At 42.6% G+C, this 24,759-nt stretch overlaps 1 protein-coding gene across 1 annotated transcript; it reads right to left on the bottom strand.

Annotated features, from left to right (window-relative positions):
- Positions 1–1,787: 1,787 nt before the first annotated feature.
- On the bottom strand, positions 1,788–22,524 carry LOC145418387 (uncharacterized). Its single transcript, XM_080286792.1, has 6 exons — positions 21,685–22,524; positions 21,142–21,372; positions 19,867–20,545; positions 19,146–19,422; positions 18,279–18,357; positions 1,788–1,934 (listed from the first exon to the last, which is right to left on the bottom strand). Exons 1-6 carry the CDS (start codon positions 22,522–22,524, stop codon positions 1,788–1,790), a joined length of 2,253 nt encoding a protein of 750 aa, XP_080142918.1.
- Between the last annotated feature and the right edge of the window lie 2,235 nt (positions 22,525–24,759).

The raw sequence follows: 24,759 nt of genomic DNA, 5'->3' as shown, positions 1-24,759 counted from the left end.
CTTTAAGGATGCGGGATGTCATGCCTCTTTTGACATCTGTTGGATGATATTATTCTGCTTAAGAATGGCTTTCAACCTTTGAAGACAGAAAGAGTAATAATTAAACCATCCAAGACATGACATACATAAGTTTTACCTCTTGTTCGATTTGAGAACTAAATTTAGCTTAGGACTGGCGTCCCATTCTCAAAGTATTAGTCATATATTTAGGTCATTTCGTTCTTGCTACCACCTGATGGTTTTAAAACCAATAGTTAGGTGATGAAAGGCCACGTGTGAGCTGAATCTAATCGTCTGTTGGTAGCAAAGAATAAAAGTTAATATTTCTATTCTCGTTAGAAGGGTAGGGTGACTGGGAGTATTTTGACGGTATATTTGAGCCAACATTGGGTAACGAAGAGTGTGTTTTATTGTACCGACGAAAGATGTTTAATTACTATATTCTTGCAACGAACACACTGTTTTCTTACACACTGAGTTTCGTTTCCTATCTGAGGGTTGAACAGACGCCCAGAGTAAAGGGGCGCATTTTCAGTTTAATCTGTTTGTGAGAGAGTGATGGTAATGTGAGAAGCTTATGTTGCCTAGAAAGGAAAATTGTCAAGAGCAGCATTCTTCTTCACATTTCGTGGTGCTGGGAATAATACAGGCTGAACAGCTGAAGCCGAAGTCATACTGGCAAGAAAAGCTAAAGTAAGGGTGACCACACGGTTACTTATATATTCCTGCCATCATTACGATGTACTTATTCAGTTTGATAGTGGTGTCTTGCCGTATAGGAATTAAACAGAGGTAACAGTAGCAAGAAAATCTAAATTAAGAGCAAACATGTGATGTTTTTATTCCTGCTGCCGCCATTAGTAATAACAGCAAAGCAATCTACATTAAGGGTGGGCATAGGATTGTATTGTTGTACAAGATTTCCATCGAACTTGACTCTAAGAGGCTTAAGAAGTACATGTGCATATCTGGCCTATTTCTTAACGTGGTTTTTATGCCTTTCCCTGATAATCCTCCCTGACTAATCACCACGATAGCTTCTCTCCTCGGGTTCACAGTCTCACGCTCCCTCTCACGATTTCTCACTTTCATCGGTCTGGCACTGGTTTACTCATATTCAAATTATTCCCGGCTTGATCTTACATTTTGATACTGCTGTCTATGCTTGCTTCGGGATTCAGTGCCTTTGTAGAGGTACACAGACAGCTTTACATCTACACAAGACATTACCGTAGATGGTTAGAAACCAAGTATTTAATGGAGACTAGTTTTGCATAACTGTGTATCAAGAGGGGCGTACCCACATTATTATCCACCCTACCAGACCTATGCATTAGGCAGTAATTACATACAGTGGTAGGAGAGAGTAGTGTGGGTCTGTGTACTACTGGGTACAGTTCTGTAGGTTGATTCTATAGAACTGGATACAGTTCTGTAGGTAGCGAGTGTTTATGGAGTGGCCACTAATATGAAGTAGCGTGTAGGTGTCAGCATTCAGTTTGTTTGTTATACAGCCATATTTTCTTTGGGGATACAAGGTTCAGGGTACCTTGCTTGTCTCAAAACTCCATTGCTGGGTCAGAGAACCGAAGTTTAGCCCTACGACAGACTTACGGTTATAGACACCATAGGAGCTGACTCTACTAGTAGATATATTTGTAATGGCGAAGTGCAGGTGACCCCGCAGTGAGTCTGGGCTAGAGTAGGAGTCCTTTACCCCTGTGCCTGATGGAGAGTCGTTAGGTGAACTGTGGCTTTAATGTATGCCCCAATAATTATATTTAATCCTATTCAGTAATGTCTTGTGGACACGGGTGAACAGTGACTCGGAAATAAACGATAAAGAATCCAGTTCCTGTCCAAGTGTTCAGCTTGTGCCCCGTTTGCCTCCGAATGTAGCCCATCTTGGCTGTGTACCCGAGGCGTCGTGCGTACTAGAGGACACTGTCAAATGTTAAAAAATGGGATCCTATTGGGAAACAGCCCTGGTGCGTTGCCATGTGTCGCCAATATGCCTGGACTCTTGTCGTCGCTGCTGGACTCACTGCTGCCTGACGTGGAGGAACTGTTCGACAGAGCTGTTATCCCCAGAGGTCAGTTGTTAAAACATGGGCTGATTTGGTCCCTGGTAGTGTACAACACATCTTCATAGACTAAACCCGTCCGTAGCTGAGAGAAAGTAAGCAAGGATGACTCTTAGAATCTGAGAAATTGATGGTCGTGGTTTGTCCTATTCCTTCCTTGTAACTTAGCTTCGCGTCTTAGATCCAGGGGAATGCCTGCTGGTACCCGGGACGTACTCTGAAAGTCACGGGGGTCACTCTTGTTCTGATTGTTGTAAGTCTGATCTCACTCTCATACAAAAATATCACCCCTTCAGAGTAATCGCATCCTCTCATACTAATCTTCCACCCATAACCAGGATACTCCCATATTAAACTCACTTTCATCCTGTTCTTACTCTCATACTAATTATTTAAGACATTATCATCACATTTCAATGGTGGTATCACTCATAATAGTTTCACGTGCGATCTCATCTTGTGCTAATATCTCGTACGAACTCTAGTCTCATTCGTACTTATATCACACTTTCATATTTCCTAACATGTCCTCAATCCATCAGCCATCCTACACCTACCCATACCCTATCCAACGCATCTTCAAACACCATCCAGCTCTCTACTTGCATTCTTTCTTGCAAATCGTGAACACGAAAGGCGCTCGGTATTCGTCCATCACCTTTTTCACACCTCATTCTTCCTACATACTTTCACTCTTCCATCACTCATTCTCATTTTTATCATCACATCATCCTCTCATACCCCCACACTCCCTCATTTTTCACACTTTCCCATCACCCTTTCACACTTATCCCAAACTTCCTTACTCTTTGGTATTCCAATGCTGTCCCAAAACAATATCCGCCGTTAACATACCTCTGCCATTTCCTCACTGTTTCATTTTTCACACAGTCCCAGTACATTTTCCCACACTTTCCACATCTATTTATCTTTCTTTTTGTTTCTCTTATTTCCCACACTCTTCCACCTCCCTTCCCTACCTTCTCACTCTGTCATTTACCACACTTCCCAGGGGTTTTATCCGCCCCTGTGTGGAGTACAACTCTCATGTGTGGGGAGGCTCCCCTCATACAGCTCTTCTCAATAGGGTGGAGTCAAAGGCTTTTCGTCTCATTAGCTCTCCTCCTCTTACTGACTCCCTTCAACCTCTGTCTCTTCGCCGCACTGTTGCGTCTTTGTCTCTTTTCTATCGCTACTTTAGTGGTCACTGCTCCTCTGAGCTGTCTGCTTGCATTCCTCCACCTCTACGACGGGCGCGTAGCGCCCGTCTGGCAGCAAACTCTCATCCTTTTTCTGTCCAACTCTCTAATGCAAGAGTTGACCAGTCTTTCATTTGTGCAGCAGGTCAGCTCTGGAACTGTCTCCCTCTGTCTGTGTTTCCTGCTGCCTATGATCTCCAGTCTTTCAAGCGCAGTGTGTCCAGGCATCTCAAAATGATCGGATCTTGAATTTGGCTCTATATTATATTTTGTTTTTCTCTTGGGGGGAACTGTTACTGCTGGCTCATGGCCTTTGGTTCCTTCTTCCTCGCATAAAAAAAAAAAAAAAAAAAAACTCACACTCTTCCACATTTCTTCACTCTATTTCTCATTCTCCACTCTTCCAACATCCCTGTCTCACTTTTTCCTCACCTGTTTCGCACATGCTAACACTCTTTCTCACGCTGACCCCCTCACCCCCTCACGCATCTTGCCACTCCTTCATCATCATTCTTGTATGCAAATTAGGTATCTCTTCCCCCACCCCGTCTCGTTTTAATGGTCCCCACCCAACAGTACTGGAGAATTGTGGCTTTGGGTTTCTCACACATTTTTCTACAAGTTAGTTTTTTCTGCTATATTTTCAAGGGCATGGGTATTTACGTGGCCTGTTTCATTGTCCATGTTATTCAGTAATTATTTTTGTGTTTTTTCTCTCTTTCTCTCTCAGGATCCTGCTTCATTCTTCCTTAAGTGGGGAATTAGAGTTAAGATGATGTTGATTACGATGATTTTGGCCATATTTTCTTTGACTTTGGAGATTTCTGGGAATGTATTAGGATTTTATTCGGCGTATGCCATTTTCCAGTCATTCTAATCTTCCCTATTTTTTCTTCGCTTCTGATCTCCCTTCATTCCTCGTCCATTTCATCGTATCTCCTTATATACAATACACACAGAACGTCTTGTCAACATGTCACTCAGATACCCTTTAATATTTTCCTCACCGTTTCCTCTGTCATTCCTCTTCTTCCATCATCTCCGTACATTCTCTCATTCAGCTTTCATTTACACACACATGTTCTTTATTCATATACTCTTCTCACCTTCTATCATTCTTCCCCCTTCCATCCTCTGCTTATTCTCTCCTTCTTGCATAACCCTTTGAACCCCATTACCTTTCACACTGGCTCACCTTTCACACGCACTAACATCGTCTGCCACCTCATCACCTGTCACACCCTACACCTCATTTCCCCTCCCACACATCTATCATAACAATGCCACCTTTCCTCTTACATACATCATATGAGCTTGTGATATTTTACTATAAATCTTTCAGATATTTCAGCTCATTTCCTTTCACATATACATTCATTCATTGCCAGACGCCATGTATCCCAAACGGGGTGGCCAAGGCTTAGAGTTAATTGTTTTACAGGGAGGGGCACCAATCCTCCACCAACCCCACTTGACACGTAGGGGTTATGCCAACAGCATCTGGTGTTCCCAGGCGGTCACCCATCCAAGTACTAACCAGTCCCAACGTTGCTTCAATTCCTTAATATTTTGATGACCACTTATTTCACCTAACATTTCACTTTACAGTGCATGGGCTTGTTATACATATCTCACTTCCACTAACAGACGTATCATTCAACACTGACTTGTTTCCTCTCACACATTTATGAATCTGTGATATTTTGCTCTACATTATTCTTTTTTTTTTTTTTTTTTTTTACGCTAGAAAGAAGGAACCAAAGGCGAGGAGTCTGCAAGATTGTTCCCTCCAATAAAAAAAACAATAACAAGACAAGAGAGCGAAATTCAAGATCCCTTCTTTTCGAGATGCCTGGACACACTGTGTCTGAAATACTGGAGGGCAGTAGGAAATACAGAAAGAGGAAGACAGTTGCAGAGATGACCTGTTGCATACATGAAGGACTGGCAGCAACTGTTAACCCGATCAATAAAGAGCTGGACAGAAAAGTGATGAGAGTGCATACACTTGTTATTCCTCTTTCAGTTCTACAAACACAGACCTATTATTCAACTGTTTCATCTCTTCTCACACGTTTATGAACCTTCGTTATTTTGCTCTGTATCTGTTACACATTCAGTATAATATATTTTGTCACCCACTTCCAGTAAGAATGCCTCGCTTCTTGTCGCACGTCTCTTAAACTACGATGTTTTGATACACATTTGTCCCAGCTGACACCCTATTTCCTCACACACACACACACACACACACACACACACACACACACACACACACACAGTTTCCATTAGCGTCCGTCCAATACTCTTCTTGTTTTCTAAGCCGACAAGTCTAGCCTTTGGGGTCTGACAGCTTGAAACTGGTCTCTCTCTCTCTTTCTCTCTCTCTCTCTCTCCTTGTGGAGGGGGAAGGCTGAAGTAATTAGGCATCACAGATGCTAATATCCATCATCATTCTGACTACACCAAGTTCTTTATATTTACATTATTTTTCGTCCTCTTGGTCTCGTATCCTCATTGAGTTATCGACTAGCCATCGATCATAAAAGTATTAGGAAATGGCCATCATATTTCGTTCCGTAGTCTACTTAGTGGTAGGTGGTGGCGACCATCATCCACTCACTTATTGTGGTGCTGCTTACTTCTTCCTTCAACTTTATCATTATTTTCCAGTTTCTGACCTCCTTTTTTCCAAGTTCACCTATTTTTCCTGTCACATTTTATTATTCTTTCCTTTTCAGTTGACCCTACATTTCTTGTAAGCCAGGAAACCATTTACAACGCTGGGCGGTACCCATATAACCAATGCATACGTGTTGTTTACGTGCCAACGAGTGTATTGCCAGAGGGTTAGTGTCCCTCCCCGTAAAGCAAATAACTCAAAGACAAACGGCCACCCCTTAAGGGATTGTGACGTCTGGCTATAGATAGAAGTCTACTTTTTTTTTTTTAATTACGTTACGCCTGGTTCTGTAGTGGTAGGTAACTGAAATCGGAATATGAAACAGTTAAAATGTCCCAGGGGCTTTTGTAGTATACAAAATGCTACCTGAGGTATAAGTTTGATCTGGAGTAAGCTTGCCCTAGCCTCAGGCCCTTGTGCCCTAAAGGACTTGTTATGATTATTAACGTTACCATTAGCCATATTTTATTCACTGCTGACGTACAGTTTCTGCCACTTATTAATCTATTATTATGCCGTATCTCCTTTTTGTACACATCTCATTCTTCCAGTTTATGCTTTCTTAAATTCTTAATCCTTCTCAGTAAGCAAGATAAGCTGCTTGATTTTGTGTTGTACGTCTTTAGTAGCTTGAGTCTAAATCAACACCACAGTGCAACCCGGACTTATCACAGTTTCCTCCCTCCTGATTCATGTGCTCGGCCTATCGCTCTCCCAGACTTGCAATCATTCCTAATAACTAAAGCAATTGGTGCTCGTATATTCTCTGTGTTATCAAAGACTCGTTTCTTTTCATCTTCAAAGTGCCAAGTCGGCCGCATGTCAAGATATAACAACAACAACGGTTAGCCACAATATTACCGGCAGTTAAGTGCAGTTTCATTCTCTTCCACAGCCACTAAATCTTCCCACCAGCTCTCTCACTCACCTGACTGAACGAGGTTAATTGTAAACAAAAACAAAAAATATGGTACTCATTGAGGAATTACGATGCGGGGTAGAGGAGAATACGGCACAGACGGTGGAACTGTAGATAGTAGTAATAGACAGTGACATGGCGTAATTCAGCTGATTTTATGGACAGGCTTTTGTGGGCGTCCACCCTACACACTAAGCAGCAGTCAGTGAGGATCGAACCCATGCCAGTGCTTTCCCCAACCTCCCCTAACCTGAGGTCTGTCAAGGAGTCATTTACCCAGCCACTCATCAGTCCACCCAAACACCCACACCAGCGTCCACTGAAGACCGAGCTGCTCACTCATCCATCTGCTGCAGCTATCATTCTTGTTCATTTTTGCATAGGCGTCTTCGCAGTTCCTGTTCCTTAGCGATTTATTTGGCATAATTCGCATATTAATATGCTTGCATGTTTTGTACTGAAAATAATGACAGTTTGCACCACAAGAGATTTATAAGTGCACACTGCAAAGTTAATAACAGAAGAGCAGGCATTATGAAAGCTCCAAAACCAGCTAAAATGAGGCCCTAAATTACACGACATTTCTGCACTCAGACCCTGTCCCAGTTCTCATTTACTACCAGGCACTTCCGGGGTAGTCATGTATATTTCACGTTGTATTCCCGCTCTGTTCAACTATTTATGGTATTTCCTGAACCTCTACACACCGGATATGTGATTTTTGTATAATTTTTCTGCTGCAACCATAGGCTTTTGTTCAGACTTTTCGAACGGGAAGATTGTAATTAGCCTTGATTAACCCCTACACTGCTTGTACACTTTCCTACACCAAATAATATCGTCAGAAAGAAGCAAAAACTCATTATACAATACACCATAAAACCATTAATACGACGACATAATTCATTTGTACCTTTCGTCTGTTTCACTCAGCCTGTTGGAAACGTGTTTTCCAAAAGGATTAATGGGTTTATTCTAACCTGACCACCATCAGGGGTCTCACCTCAGGAACGTAAATCGTCTGGATACAAGAATCGAGTGGAAAATGCGTTCAGTAATGGGACTTTATCCTTTGACTGATTAAATAACTCAGCAGTACATAATCGCTGTGGGTTTCCCTAAATAAAATTCATTATTGTACCTCCAGTAGAAAAAAAAAAAAAAAATTACTCGCGACACGTTTTAAGCTATAGACAGCTGAAATTTCCCTCATCTGAAGAAATTCTCTTGTATGAGCCATTATAAAACAGTCAAGTGATGCAACAGCAGCGAATGAGGTAAGAAAAAAGGCTTTTAAATCATATATAATCCGATTAGAACCTTTCAAAATTGCCAGCGCTACTATGAATTTGCAAATATATTTTAATCAAATATCCAAGAACCTAGTTCATGTAATCACAGGCACTAAAACTGGTCCACCCACAATAGTCTAGAATCCATCCATCCTCCCCATGACTAATGTTCCATATTTCCTTTACACCACCACCACCACCACCACCATCTCGCCTCACGACACCACGGCCCTCTCCCCACTACCAGTATAGCCACAAACCCCACCCTAGGACACACACACACAAACACACACACACACACACACACACACACACACACACACACACACACACACACACACACACACACACACACACACACACACACACACACACACACACACACACACACACACACACACGCACACGCACACACACCACACACACAACAAACCACACACAGCACACAGTACAGTACACACACACACACACACACACACACACACACACACACACACACACACACACACACACACACACACACACACACACGACTGTGCGACTCACTCAGCTCTTCCCTTTACCATGCCACCCACAAAGGCTGTCCCCACGTCCTTGTACTAAAATCAGTCCTCCATCCATCTACCCACTTATCGGTCCTTCCATTCACGTCCTGTTCCTCTTATCAATTTCCACTCTTTCCTTCACCCCCACTTCCCACCATACCCCGCCTGTCCACTTCTCACCTCTCCGTCCAACTACCCACCCACTTCTCATCCTTCCCATCTTCCTACCCTCCCTCCCACCCATTTCGACTTTCCACCCTACTCCTCCCATCCACTTCTCACCTTTCCACCCACCTACCCACCGACTCCCAAACTTTCCCATCTGCCCAACCTTCCTCCCACCCATACCAGTTCCCCATCGCCCCACCTATCCACCACCAGCCTCCCACCTGCCCAGGCACCCAGCCACCCACTTCACATTTACTCACAACTATCCACTGTCCACCTACCCAGTCACCAAGCCATCTACCCACCCATTCCCCACCTCTGCACCCACCCACCCACTTCCCACCTCACCACCTCCCTACCTACCTACTTCCCCAGCTCCAGCAATCGGACCTTTAATCACAGATAACAGAGAGCACAGTGATGAAGAAGCTAGGATGTCGAAAATTCTTAGTAATTTCTTTGCGCCAGTATTTACAATAGAAAATACACAAGCGAATCCTGCAGTTTCCCCAGTTCCTATACAAGAGGGCAACAAAATCGATGATAATAGTTAGTGAAAGGGAATAAATACTTGCAGTTAGCAGATTAAAGAAGAATAAAGCTCCGGGACCGGACAAAATATCTCTATGCATATTAAAGGAACTACAGAATGAAATATCAAAGCCTTTATCTGAGCTTTTTAACTTATCACTAACGACCAGTTAGGTGCCACACGAATGGAAGCATGCAAACGTAAGCTACCTATCTATCTATATACCTAGGCTGCTTCCCCCAAGGAAAGGGAGGTAGCCGAGACGACGACACACTCCCCATTTACACATCCATTCGCATCTTAGCCCCAAAGGGGAGAACGGACAGATCCTCACCACATCACACCACACAAGGGTCAACTGCACAGTGCAACCAGTGACATCCGCAGCAGGGCCCGACAGCAGAGCTGGTTTACCCCTGCCACATCATAATAGATCCATCCCCTTACCCGCACCTGACCTGACTAGCTGATCAGACCAAATGCGGGAGAATATCCCCTCAGGGCTGCGTCATCATTTATTCATTCACAATTTCTCTCCATTTATTTCTGTCACGCACAGCCACTCTTCCTTGCTCAACAGACATCCCTCTCGCATCCAGCACTCTCTTCACACTGTCCACCCATCCTATTCGTGGTCTCCCTCTCAGCCTTACACCTCTCACGTCAGATCTAGTTATCTTTTTCACAAATCACTCATTATCCATTCTCTCAATATGCCCAAACCATTGCAACAACCTCTGCTCAACTCTACCAGCCATCTCCCGAACAACTCCAGTTATCCTTCACACTTCATCATTTTGCACTCGATCTATACGCGTCACTCCACACATACTCCTCAGACACCTCATCTCCATTAAATTCAAACTTTTCCTCTCTGCCACATCCATATTCCATGTTTCAGCCCCATATAACGCAGTCGGTACCACAACACCCTCATACAGCCTTCTCTTTACATCCATTCTAAGTGAACGACATCTAAACACTTTTTTCATTCCTCCCAGCACCTTTCCTACTTCATTCATTCTAAACTTCACTTCTGCATCTATTCTTCCATCTATAGCAACATGTGACCCTAAATATTTAAAACACTCTACCTCCTCAAGCAACTCACCATTCAAAACTATATTCATCTCCCTACCATCTACCATCCTCGTACACTTCATCACTTTACTCTTATTCTCATTTACTTTCAATTTCCTCCTTTCACACACCCTTCCAAACTCCTCTACCAACTGTCTCAATCTCTTCTCTGAATCAGCCACCAGTGCAGTATCATCTGCAAACAGCAGCTGCTTCAGATTCCATTCTCCACCATCAACATTGATCAGACTCAGACCTCCACCTAAAACTCTTGCATTCACCTCCTTTACAACACCATCCATATAAATATTAAACAACCAAGGCGACATCGCACATCCCTGTCACAGCCCCACTCTCACGGGAAACCAATCACTCACAGCATTTCCCACTCTTACACACACTCTGCTATTTACATAAAAACTTTTCACCCCATTTAGTAACCTACCATCAAGTCCATACAATCGTAAAACAGTCCACAAAGCCTCCCTATCAATTCTATCATACGCTTTCTCTAAATCCATGAATGCCCAAAACACATCCTTGCCTTTCACTAAATACTTTTCACACACTTGTCTCACAGCGAACACCTGATCCACGCATCCCCTCCCTCTCCTACAGCCACACTGCTCATCACCAGTCACTCCCTCTGTACCCTTTCTAACTCTCATAATTAACACTCTACCATACACTTTACCTACAACACTCAACAGACTTATACCCCTAAAGCTAGTACATTCATACTTATAGTAACACCATTGCCTTTATACAACGGGACCACACAAGCACTTGCCCAGTCAACTGGCACCATACCTTTCACAAAGCACACATTCAACAGTCTTACTAACTAGTCAACAATAGTCACTCTGCCACCCTTCAGGCATTCCACAGCACACCCATCCATACCTGCAGCTTTCCCTGTTTTCATCTCATTTACTGCCTTCTCCTCTTCCTCCTTCGTGATCAAAGAATCATTCAACTCTCCCAACACATTTATTCCTTGCACCCTTCCATCCGCCACAATCTCAGCCACCCTTTCCTCCTCTACATTTAACAATCTTTCAAAATACTCTGTCCATCTCTTCCTTACTGCATCCATCTCAATTAACATCCTTCCATCCTCTGCTTTTACTCGCTCTTCCTTCCCAGACTCTCCCTTTCGCACCCTTTTCACCTCCTTCCAGAACATTTTCTTATTCTGTTGAAAATTCTCAGTCAGTCGCCTACCCCACATCTCATCTGCTGCCACTTTAGCATTATGCCAGTCCTTCTCGCCCTATTCCTCTTTTCCTTATACCTCTCATATGACACCTCATCCTTCCTCTGCAGCCACACCTCATATGCACGTCTCTTCTCAGCCACAGCCATACTTACTTCCTCGCACCACCATTCCCTTCCCATTCTTACACCACCACCCACACGTCTCACACCACACACGATATTCAGAAATGGCCGGAGAGCACAACCAGAAAACTACAGCCCAGTTAGTTTAACATCAGTGGTTTCCAAATTGCTTGAAACTATTAGCAGAGACAAGTTTGTGAAACAAATAGAATCCAAAAATCTCATCAGAGATTCTCAACATGGTTTTTGGAATAACCGCTCTTGTCTTATTAATCTGTTGGACTCTTTCAATGATAAATTGAACTCGTACAACGAGACTAAATCTTTTGACGTTGTCTGTCTCGTTTTCAAAAGGCATTTGACCAAGTTCCACACAAAAGACTTCTTCACAAGCTAAACGCACTTGGTTTCAGTGGCAGTGTGCTCGGGTGAATCGAAAATTGGCTCACAGGAAGAAAGCACCGAGTGTTAATGAATGGAAAAGAATCGTACTGGATAAACGTTGCAAGTGGAGTGCCATGTTTTTCAGTGTTAGGTCCTATTTATTTTTATTTTTTTTTAATATGCTTAAATAATACCGTATTGATGACGGATTATTTTGTAAGATCTCAAAATTCGCTGACGACACTAAAAATAGTTTGCGAGGCAAGAAATTCAGAGAGACCTTGATCAACCGTTATATTGGAGCCAAACATGGCAAATGGATTTCAATACTATTAACTGTAAAGTGTTAAACATTGGCAGTAAAAACTTAAGGTCCAGTTGTAACATAATGTCCAACTTGATATGGTCATCTGTCTATCTATTGCCAGACGCCTCAATCCCGTTTGGGGTGGCCACAAACAAATCGCCTCCACGTCGTCCTGTCCCCCGCCATTTCACTGCCCTGCTCCCAACTCACACCCCCCTCTCTCATATACCTCTCCACCCCATCCCTCCATCTCATCCTCGGCCTCCCCCTCCCTGGTAAACTATGAAAAAGGCTTAAGAGTTACTCGTATAATAAAAAAAATTATTTGAAGCCAAGCAAACAGTGCACAGAAGCTGTTAAAAAGCCAATAAATTGATAGGATTCATGGGTAACTCATTTGAATACAAATCCGGAAATATCTTCCTTACTTTGTATAATTCCTTAGTATGCCCCCACTTGGAGTATTGCATTCAGTATTATTTTACTCACCGTAATATAAAAAGGATATAGAGAAACTTGAGAGTACAATAAAGGGTAAAAGATGATGTCTAGATTGAGGAACAAATCATAAGAGGAGCATTGAAAAGCCCTGACTCTCCTTACCCTATCTAAACGCAGGTTACGAGATTTAATTCAAATATTAAAATATTCAATGGGTACAATAATATGACCATCGATAAACCCTTCACATTTGATCACTTGAATTATCCTTGGGATAATAGGCATAAAATTATCGGCAAATGATCTCAGTCACGTGAAGCTAAGCATTTCTTCTTTAATAGAGTTGTAAATATATGGAACAAACTGCCCTCAAAGGCTGTAAACTAATACAGTACTAACTTTTAAAAATCGTTTGGATAAGTATGTCATCTAACCCCAAGCCATGTATGTTCACTCATGAATTGCACATGCTTCTGTTTTTTTTTTTTTTTTTTTTTTTCAGAGCTTGGAAGATATAACCACAGAACAACATCGATAAATATTATTGACTCAGTGTTACTTTCCTTATCAGGCAGATACTGTAGAACATAACGTCCTCTCCCTCTTTCCTACAAAATTGCTGTGACAGCTTTTCTATTCTGCATGGTGGTGTTTCTCAGTAATTTCCTACCGGCTTCGGCCGGAGGGTTTGGTGGGTTGGGGGGGGAGCCTTCCTGCTTTTCTATTCTTGTCTTTTGCTGATACAAGAGTTTTGTTAGTTATAACCTTGCCTATACCAAACAGCCACGAGAGAACCAATAGGTCAGTTGCTGCTTGCTTTCCTTTGCATTCAGCTCCCTACCTACCCACCCACCCACTCTCTCAGCTCCTCATTTACCCACCCTTCCACTTCAATAGCTCCCTGCCTACCCATGCCCCTACTTCTCATGCTTCCGACCTAGCGATCCTCCCACTCACCCACCCCACCTACCCACTTCCCTCCCCACTCACCAGCTTCCCACCCACCCACTTCCCATGCTCCCCACCCATCCACCCACTCACTTTTCCCCTTCCCACAAACCCAATCACTAGCCCAGCCACCCACCCAATCAATCTCCCACTCACCCAACCAACCATCTACCCAACCTACTTCCTACCTCGTCACCCCACCTACCCACACACTTCCCACCTCGTCACCCCACCTACCCACCCACTTCCCACCTCGTCACCCCACCTACCCACCCACTTCCCACCTCGTCACCCCACATACCCACCCACTTCCCACCTCGTCACCCCATATACCCACCCACTTCCCACCTCGTCACCCCATATATCCACCCACTTACCACCTCGTCACCCCATCTACCCACCCACTTCCCACCTCGTCACCCCACCTACCCATCACCTCACTCCCACCCACCCACCCCACCGACTCGAGGCCCTCACCTCGCGGAAGCGTTGCTGGTGGGTTGCCAACTATCCCCTGATCTGCATAATTGACTCCGAAGATATTTTTTACGGCCCCTGTAGTTGGATGTTACCTTTCTTTTTTACCCCTTCATTACCAGCCTGAGTCTCTCCGGACCGCCCTCAGCCTCCACTAATAGACTGAGTGTTGGACTACTGAAGTGAATCTAGGCTTATTTGGCTCATATAATCGTGAAGGTCAGGTTGGGGGTGTCATGGTAACCGAGTGGGTGGCGCCCTTGTATTCTCGTAATTGTTAGTTCATTGTATAAAATTTAGCGTCTTGTCAAATTAATGCTGTCACAGTGAGGGTAATAGGATGAAGACTTGTATAAATAAGGTCATGCTCCTACAGTTCATGCTTAGTTCAGGGTATGTTGTCACAACTGACATAGACTTGGCTGAGTGTACATGACGAAGTGGCCTCATGCTTTTACACTTGACATCCCGAGGCTAATGAGAAAATGTAGGAAATGCACACAAGCGGTACGTTACCTTATAGCTTTCATATCTGGCTCACTAAACATTTGTGGTGTTCGTTATGTACTCTCAGCAACAAAAGTCTTGCCACCACTCCAGCGTGTCTCCCCATGGACTTTGAAATTAGTACTGTGAATCCAAAGCACATGACGCTGATAACAATGAAGTAATCAAATAGATAGTCAGTGTCAGTCGCTGTGTATTCATGAGTCTGTCAAAGTCCAGCGAAATTTATAGGCCAAAATTAGAGTGTATGGAACTTCATTTTAATAATTAGGAAGGTTGTGTATGAATAATGAAGAAAAAGAAAGATGTTTGCAATTGTTCACTTCCGGAACTGTCCCACTTGCCGTTGCTTGCCTACACAACAACATTAGTGAATCCATTGGAGTAAAGAACAATGCACAAGAAGTAAGGTGTGGCGGCGAGCCCCTCCCTGTCACATCCTGACTGACGCACCACACTGGGCCTCAGACAACACAGCAACACACAGGCGAGGTGTTGACAAGCGCATTAGTGACACTGTGTTGCTCACCCAGTGTGGTAGGATGTCAGGGTTTGCTTCTCAGTCGCTCTGTGTGGGGGGGGGGGGCGAGTGAGGGAGAGAGAAAGGAGGGAAGACTGAGGGTGGGAAGAAAGGAAGGGGGGACACAGAAACAAAGGAAGAAATGCAGGCAGACAGAGAAGGAAGTACACTGAGGCAGGAAGGTAGAGGGAGAGGATGGCAGGCTGGCAGGCACAGAAGTATCAGAGTCACAGACTAGAAAACAAGCAGACAAACGAGAGAGAGAGAGAGAGAGAGAGAGAGAGAGACTGGATTAAAGAAAGTTCCTGTAAGTATTCAGCTAAGATGAGATCTCGTACCGAAGGGATGAAAATTTTACACCACTTCATGTGCTTCTCCAGTCACTGACATATAGCCTGCTACTCAGTTACCTTATGTCCTCACAAATAGCACTTTATTCAGGCCTTCACTTACCCAAAGGAATCGTTGTGTGCGGACGCACGGAAAATTCTCAAGCAGATTAACAAGGTTCACCTCTTTATTATAAACATCACCGGGTAAATACGGCCCATCTTTCACAGTCTAATATTAGTTCCTTCTCTTATAGAGCTATCCCTGAGGATGTGTGTATATGTGGGGGGGGGGGGTCGCACGCAAAATATACTGTAGTATATGACAGAAAATGTGAAAGTCTGCAGATGGAGGCGTCCCTAAAGATTTGTTGCTGGAACATGGTGCCGTACAGGAGTGGACAATTCAGCAGGTTTCCTTACTGATCTGCATGTCTGTGTGCAGTGTGCTTCGCTAAGTTTATAAATATTCTTGCTTGACAGTACAGGTCCACGGCTGACACTCATGCATTTGTCTTTAGCCATCAGTGTAAGAAGCATCGCAGTTAGTAGGCAAACTCAACTTGAGTTTCCCACGAACAAAATGTGCATTATAATTGCATGATGTAGCTGCTGCACCTTAGTATATCAACGTACCGTAAATATACATTGCAGATTCGTAGCTGATAATACTGAGCCATTTCCATAATGTCATCTGCCAGTAGGATAAACGAGTTACTTGTAAATGATGGAGCTCAATATGTGAAAGTTCAAGTGGGTTTAACTAGTACATGGTACAACTAAAATAAGTCGACAGTCCTTTTTTTTCAAGTCGCTGTTAACCCTTTGACTCCAATACAGTGGTTTATTGGTTTATTCTTTCTATTTTGAAGCGATTTCATTCAGTTCACGATAATTGTGCAGCGGTGAAGAATTAATGAAGACTAGATTTAACCCTCATAGCTCGAAAAGTTTATCCTGAACTGAATAAAATCACCTGAAAACAGCAATAGCGGAATGAAAATACTTCGTCTGATTTAAGAGATTAAGGGAAAGGCGAAGTAAAGTAAAGCTGGCTATTGAAGTTCCATTGCCACCTACAGAGCTACCCTGCCAGTTTTACCAAGTTTACAGTGGTTGCTGTCTGAAAAATGTTGATGCATATTAAAGAAAGTACTGTCTTGTAATGAGGAATGTCTATATGTGAAAGTTGAAAGAGGCTCCAGCTGGCGAATTGTAAAGAAACGATCAACGACTTATGGGTAAACGGTTCATAATGTTTGTTCGTCCTAAAACATCGCACAGATCTCACCCCGAGCTCTCGATCTGAAATTACTGGTAGGTATACTGGTAGGTATAGCCAAAATGTTGCATATCGGAGAGGGAATCTCGTAATAATGATTAATTCGTCATAAGTTGTTGGTTATCTCTTAATACCAACCCCCATTCATAACCGTGTGCGCAGTACAACACTTATAATTGATATGATATACGCAAATTAAAGTAAATATGTGATGGATGAACTGGACAGAACACTCGAGAAAACAACAGTTAGAACTTACGTCTTCCAAGTTGTTACATTCGCTACCTTAAATCTGGACATTTAAGTTTCGCCGCATGACACTATGTTTCTGCATAAACCTCATGGCATTATGTATCTGCATAAACCTGACTAAAGCTGATTAATTATGATGCTTATGGTGCCGCTACCGAAACATTTCGTCCAGACTTCCATGGAGGTGAAATTCTGACCAAGCAACAATAAAGATATAGAGCGTTTTTCCCTTGCTGCTTTCCATAGACGTTAATCCCCTCCCCCCCCCAAAAAAAAAAAAATCGCAGTGGAGTTAATGGTGTTTGGAGTTAACGTCTTCATTGCAAACAGTGTAATATATGTAAAACTGTGTGGCGATAGCAATAAAAATATAAATATAACTGTAAATAAAAGTGGGAAAAGACTTAAAATTCCTCTGCTGTTCGAAAGGTCTCGTCAAAGCCTACATTAACCTCATTATTAGTAGGACGAACTTATAAGGTGAATAAAATCGTTTGTTGGCAGCAGGAATGAATCAGACGTTACGGTATTAAAGAATAAACTCATTCAGACAGAGGATACTGCTATATTCTTGTCACCTCCACGCGATTCTACTTAATTACAGGGATACCTCTTGCAGTAAAGGGGTTGGAAACGATTTCGACTGAACTCCTGTACAGTGAAATATCTCACCTAAGTGTCACCCCAAAGTGGGTGTCTCCAGATTCTTTAAACTAACTGTACAAATGACATACCAGAATGTACAAAGAAGGATACACAAACAAGCTTTGTATCTGCGATTAAAAATTTAATTCCGAATATCAAATTTAAACCCCATTTAATCTTACACAATTCCCTAATGGAACACATTTAGCTATATACGAAAGCATACAGTATATATCGGTATATATACATAAACCCCTCCCTACAACAGGGACTTAGCAACACACACACACACACACACACACACACACACAATAACCCCCCCTGGGACCTGAAACAGACTAACGGTGTACTGAACTCGTACACCTCGCAGGGTATCAGCTACCTTTAAACTACCAGAGCCTCGGACTCCGATACAGCCAAACCTAGACACAATAACATAGCATATTAATACCAGAAAATATGTAAATAACCAAAAGGAATGTGCTACCTGAGCTCCACAACAACTGCTGCCCTTCCACCGCCTCCACTGAACACTGTCACTCGCACTGAGTTACTCGACTGCTTTATAATCTCAGCACTTAACTGGGCATCCCATCATACACCCAAGGTTCATCATAACACTAGCACCAGTAACGAGGCAGCAGGAGGCACGACACAGTCCAGGCAACAGCTGGTATGGAACTGCCAGGCCACTCTTCCTTCTCTCTCTCCTCAGCTCGGTAACTGGTTACCGAAATATATTTGTATACATACGAGATACACCAAATCATTAACTAATGGTTCATACTTTTGCTTGCATTAAACAATTCCGAATACACATATCTCATTTAACTAACGAAACAAACCATTTGACAATATGAACAGAACAATTACTAAAGACTTATTAATCATTATCAGCTATTCTTCAAATACCTGAACCATCCAGCTAAATTTGAAACAGGTACTCGACTCATCTTCATAAAGCATACCGCCATAATTGAACCCTGGGAATATATATATGAAATAGTATCGAATTTATTAGACTACTCAAGAAAAAAAAAATCAAAAACAAAACCAGAGGAAAAGTTGCTGACAATACCTCCCCATTTAAGAAGAAAATCTGTTTTCTTATTCCATTCTGCTCAAGTAATCAGCTCCTACATTTTCACTACCCTTAATGACCTTCATATTCAACGTGAATGGCTGCAGAAATAAGGCCCATCTCATCAACCTCCAATTAAGGTTCTTAGCGGATTGCAAGTACACAAGTGGCTTATGATCAGTTTCCAAATTAAACGGGTGCCCATACAAGTATGCCTCAAACTTTTTTACACCCCACACTAGAGCAAGACTTTCTTTATCTATAACTGAGTAGTTTCTCTCCCTGGGTAACAGTTTTCTACTTGCATACGCGACAAGTTTCTTCACTCCATCTTGCTCCTGCAGGAGCACAGCACCCAATCCTTGGTCAGAGGCATCTGTTCGTAGAGTAAAGGGCCGATTCACATCTGGCAGCAACAACACAGGATCTCTGGAGATACGCAACTTCAATGTTTGAAATGCATTATTTTCCCTATCAGTCCATTCAACACATTTGGTTTCTGTTTCCTAGTTAGTTCAGTGAGGGGAGCAGCAATGGTTGAGTAGTGGGGAATAAACCATCTATAGTATCCACTAAGTTCAAGAAAAGACCGGAGTTCCTTCTTTGTCCTAGATGTGGGAGCTTCAGTGATACTGGTTACTTTGTCCTTCATTGGTTGAAGCCTGTCACCCCCCACAACGTGGCCCAGATATTCCAAGCTGGCCATGCCCACATGGCATTTGGAGGGACGAGCTGTAATTCCTGCCTCTTTTCAGCTTCCGTAACACCTCACCCAAGATGACCAAGTGTTCCTCTCACGTCTGTGTGTGGATTGATATGTCGTCCAAAAAGTGCTGTACTCCCGCCATACCTTGAAACACCTTCCTCATTAGCCGGTAAAAACTAGCTGGAGCGTTGACTAATCCGAAGGGGAGAACTTTGAACTGGAATAAGCCTTTATCTGTTTGGAATGCAGTGTAGGGTTTACTGTCCTCTTCTAGTGGGATCTGCCAATATCCCTTACTCAAATCCATCTTCGTGAAAAACTTGCTTCCATTCAACACTCCAAAAATGGAATCTGTGTCAGCCATTGGCTCACAATCAAAAACAGTTAAGGCATTCAATTTCCTCAAGTCCAGACATATGCGATTGGACGAATCTTTCGTTTTGACTACCACCATTGGTGTTGAAAAAGGTGAGTTAGAAGGCTCAATGATATCCCATTTTTTCATCAGTTCTATCTCCTCATTTATGGATTCTCTTAAAGCATATGGAATGGTATAGGGTCGAGATCGCACTATCTGTGGTTGGGTTAGCTCTATCTTATGCTCAAGCAAAGATGTCATGCCAGGTTTACTGGACAATACTGGACTAAATCTTTGCAGAAGTTCTCTTATTTGGGTTTGCTGCTCCGTAGATAGATATGGGTTGATGTGTACATCGGTGTAGGACTCCTTACCCTGTACCCCGGGCAAAACCAAATCTTCACTCTCGTAGTCTTCCTCATCTTCGATTACAGCCCCACCATCATCTGTTCCTGAATTCCCATTCTGCCTGGTGAAATAATACTTGAGCATATTGGCATGAAACACTTTAAATTTCCCATTAATTTCTATTTCGTAATCCATTTGACTTTTCCTACGTTGGATGGTGTATGGACCTTTCCACTGTAGAAGCAATTTATTATTTGCAGTTGGGAGCAAAACCAATACTTTGTCCCCAGTAGAAAACTCTGTCTTTGGCATTCCTGTCAAAATAGCGGTTATACTTATCTTTTGACTTTTCCAGCTGTTCCTTTGCTAGTCTACAAGTCTCCTCCAATCTTTCTCTCAGGTTAAAAACGTATTGGTAGCTAGTAAGCACTTCTTCCTGTTTTTCCTTGTCCCATAACTCCCTCAATATACTAAGGGGGCCCCTGACTGTCCGCCCATACAAAAGTTCAAAAGGGGAGAACCCTAGGCTAGCCTGGGGAGCCTCCCTGTAGGCAAAAAGAACAGCGGGAAGGTACCTATCCCATAACTTTGGCTGCTCAGCAGTTTTTTTTCAACATATGCTTAAGTGTTCCGTTATACCTCTCAACCAGTCCATTTGCCTGTGCATGATAGGGAGTAGTGGGAAGATGACGAATGGAAAGCAACCTCCTTACCTCTCCCACCATATCAGAAGTGAATTGAGAGCCTCTGTCAGAAACAATTTCTTCCGGTACACCCACCCTTGAAAATATCTCCAGCAGAGCCTCTGCCACGGTCTCTGTGTCCACCTTACTCAATGCCACTGCTTCAGGATATCGAGTGGCATAATCCACCAGGGTCAAAATGTAGCGCTTACCGGACTCTCTTCTGGGTTCAATGGGCTCCACCAAATCCACTGCCACTCTCTGAAAGGGTGTATCAGTCAAGGAAACCTCACCTAATGATACTTTACCCACCTTCCCTTTGGGAAGTGTACTTTGGCAAATGTCACAGGATAAACAAAATCTTTTAACATCAGCCCCCATTCCAGGCCAAGTAAACTCCTGTTCTATCTTTCCCAAAGTTTTATCACTTCCCAAATGTCCTCCAAAAGGCGATTCATGGGCAATACTCATCACCATCTCTCTAAATTTCGTAGGTAAAACCAATTGTTTTATATCCTTCCCTTGAACACACTTTGTTCTAAATAACAAACCCTTTTCCACAGAGAAACTAGCTTTCTTAAAGGTTTGAAACCCAGAATGGTTATCTTGTGCATATTTGAGCCAACAGCGTAATTGTTCATCATCCTGCTGGGCCTCCTTCATGTCTTGTGCATCCAGTTGTAAGTTGTTCACAACCTTTAACTTCTTTGTGGTACGAGTTTTCTGGGATGTTGCCCTGGTTGGAACGGCATGGCTCTCTAGTAGACTTTCTAATTTTGTAGCACCTGCAATATTCCCACTTATTAATTCATAAACTGGATCATCCATGCAAACTGCCTCCACTTGTCCCGTGTAGTATGGAGTTTGAACTTCAAATTTTGCCAGCGGATGCTGTTCCACCCGTCCATTGACGAGTCTCATCTTCCTTTGCTGTCCCGTGAAGCACTCCTTCGGTACCAGTCCTTTCTTTACTACTACCGTACTGCATCCCATGTCGCGCAGTACATCCACCACATGTCCACACATAAACCCTTTGAAAACTGGTATCCTCGCTAAAGCACTCACTACGTCTACTGTCTGTCCACACAATTGATTCCTGGAAGTCTCGTCCTCACTGCCTGGGTTAGAATCAGTCTCTGTACAGAGATTCACTTGAGGTCGACTCCTGTAACCTGTACTCGCATTACATTGTCGTGCCTGATGACCTGGTTTCCCACATTTGAAACACAATCCTTTCTCTACAAATAATGTCCTCTTATTACTTTGTTCCTCACTCTGTTGCACTGCAGCATCAGGTTTCTTTACTCCTGAAGAGGAGCAGCATGGTGTACGGGCATTCTGTAGTAATCCACCATGAGCTCGGACAAAACTTCTGCGAGATTTATCATCTCCTGCAGGTTCTGTGGTGTTCATTCTCGTAGATATACCTGCAAGTTTTTTCCACAACAATCAAGAAATTGTTCTGCTACAATTAATTCACACACCCCTTCGAATGATTTATCTGTATTAGATAACTCTGTCCACCTGCTTAACAAATTTTGCAGCCTAGTTATAAATTGTGATACTTTCTCAAAACTTTGTGGTTTTGACGTACGAAATCTCTTCCAAAATCCTTCTTCCATGCACTCATATAGGTCCATAAGAGCAGTCTTAACACACCCATATGCACAGCTTCCTCCACACTGAGTCTAGAATACACCTCCAGTGCAAGGCACTTTAGATAGGAACTGAGTAACACTGCCCACCTATCCTCTGGCCATCCCACAGCCCTAGCAAAAATTTCAAATCGTCGTATATATGAATCCATGTCATCAGTTTTCTCGTCAAAAGGTGGCAGTGAAGGACCTTTAACTTGCATCTGTATAAGCGACGGCCCTAACACTTCCGCCACCCCCTCCTGAGTTGACTCAATAACCATCTGACCCCTAGTCTGAGCAAGTCACTCTTCCAAGTCCAATCGCTCTTTTAATTGTCTTAGCCTCTCTTGCTCCATTTCTAATTGGTCTTTGTCCTCCTGTCGTCATTCTGCCCTTTCTGCTCTCCTATTCTGTTCAACGTAACTTCTTTCAACTTCAATAAATTTTCTCAGCTCTTCTCCTTCAAATCCCAACTCCTTTCCTGAACTGACCAAAGTCCCAAGGACAGACATTTTGATGTTAATACTGTCAGCACTCAAACCCAACAAATCCTCTTTGTAAATTCTGGTATCCTGGCGAGGTCGCCATATGTCACCCCAAAGTGGGTGTCTCCAGATTCTTTAAACTAACTGTACAAATGACATACCAGAATGTACAAAGAAGGATACACAAAGAACCTTTGTATTTGCAATTAAAAATTTAATTCCGAATATCAAATTTAAAACCCATTTAAACTTACACAATTCCCTAATGGAACACATTTAGCTATATACGAAAGCATACAGTATATATCGGTATATATACATAAACCCCTCTCTACAACAGGGACTTAGCAACACACACACACACACACACACACACACACACACACACACACACACTTATACACAAGAGAAAGATATTTGTGAAGCACTAAATAAGAATTTCCAATTAGTTTTTACAGAAGAAAAAATTTTTGAGAGGGACTATGTGGAAGACGCATGTCCACACATACTACCAGATATACAAATAGCAGAAAAAGTAATACAGGAGGAGTTAAGTAGATTAGACAGAGGAAAAGCAAGTGGTCCTGATGAAATTTCATGTTGGGCATTACGAGAATGTGCAAAGGAGTTATGTAAACCATTATTTTTAATTTTCAAGAAATCCTTGAGTTAAGGTAAACTACCAGATATTTGGAAAAAAGCAAATATTGTCCCCTTATTCAAGAAAGGAAATAGACAAAATCCTCTCAACTACCGACCAGTATCACTGACCAGTGTTGTAAGCAAGGTATTAGAAAAACTTAGAAGAAAAGCTTGGGTAAATCATCTAGAAGAACACAGTATGATAACAGAAAGACAGTTTGGTTTCAGAAAAGGAAAATCATGTGTTACTAATCTGTTGAGCTACTATGACAGAGTAACAAACACAATACAGGAAAGGGAAGGATGGGTGGACAGTATCTATTTAGATTTCAAGAAAGCTTTTGACACAGTACCACACCAAAGACTTTTATGGAAACTGTACCATCAAGGAGGAATTCGAGGCAAACTGTTTTGTTGGATGCAAGACTTTCTCATAAAAAGAGAAATGAGGACAGTACTAAGAGGAAACTACTCATCATGGAAAGAAGTTACTAGTGGAGTACCACAGGGTTCAGTGCTGGCACCAATCATGTTTTTAGTGTATATAAATGATATAAACAGTAACACTGGAAATGAGAGCTATCTGAATATGTTTGCAGATGATGCCAAAATACAAAGGAGAATTACTAACACAGACTCTTGTAAAGAGCTACAAGAAGAATTAAATAAACTTCATGAATGGAGTAGTACATGGCAAATGGAATTCAATGTGGACAAGTGTCATGTAATCAAGTTTGGTAAAAGTGGAAAAAGAACTGATTGGGATTATAAGTTAGGAAACAAAACCCTATATACATCAGAAAGAGAGAAAGACCTAGGTGTGATTATCAATAACAGACTATCTCCGGCTGACCACATCAGCGAGAAGGTACGGAACATGTATA

Source organism: Coenobita brevimanus, chromosome 114, assembly GCF_032717465.1.
Source record: "Coenobita brevimanus isolate Jiangsu-jjx chromosome 114, ASM3271746v2, whole genome shotgun sequence".
NCBI lineage: Eukaryota > Metazoa > Arthropoda > Malacostraca > Decapoda > Coenobitidae > Coenobita > Coenobita brevimanus.
Note: the sequence above shows the minus strand (reverse complement) of the source record. Positions and strands in the feature narration are given on the sequence as shown.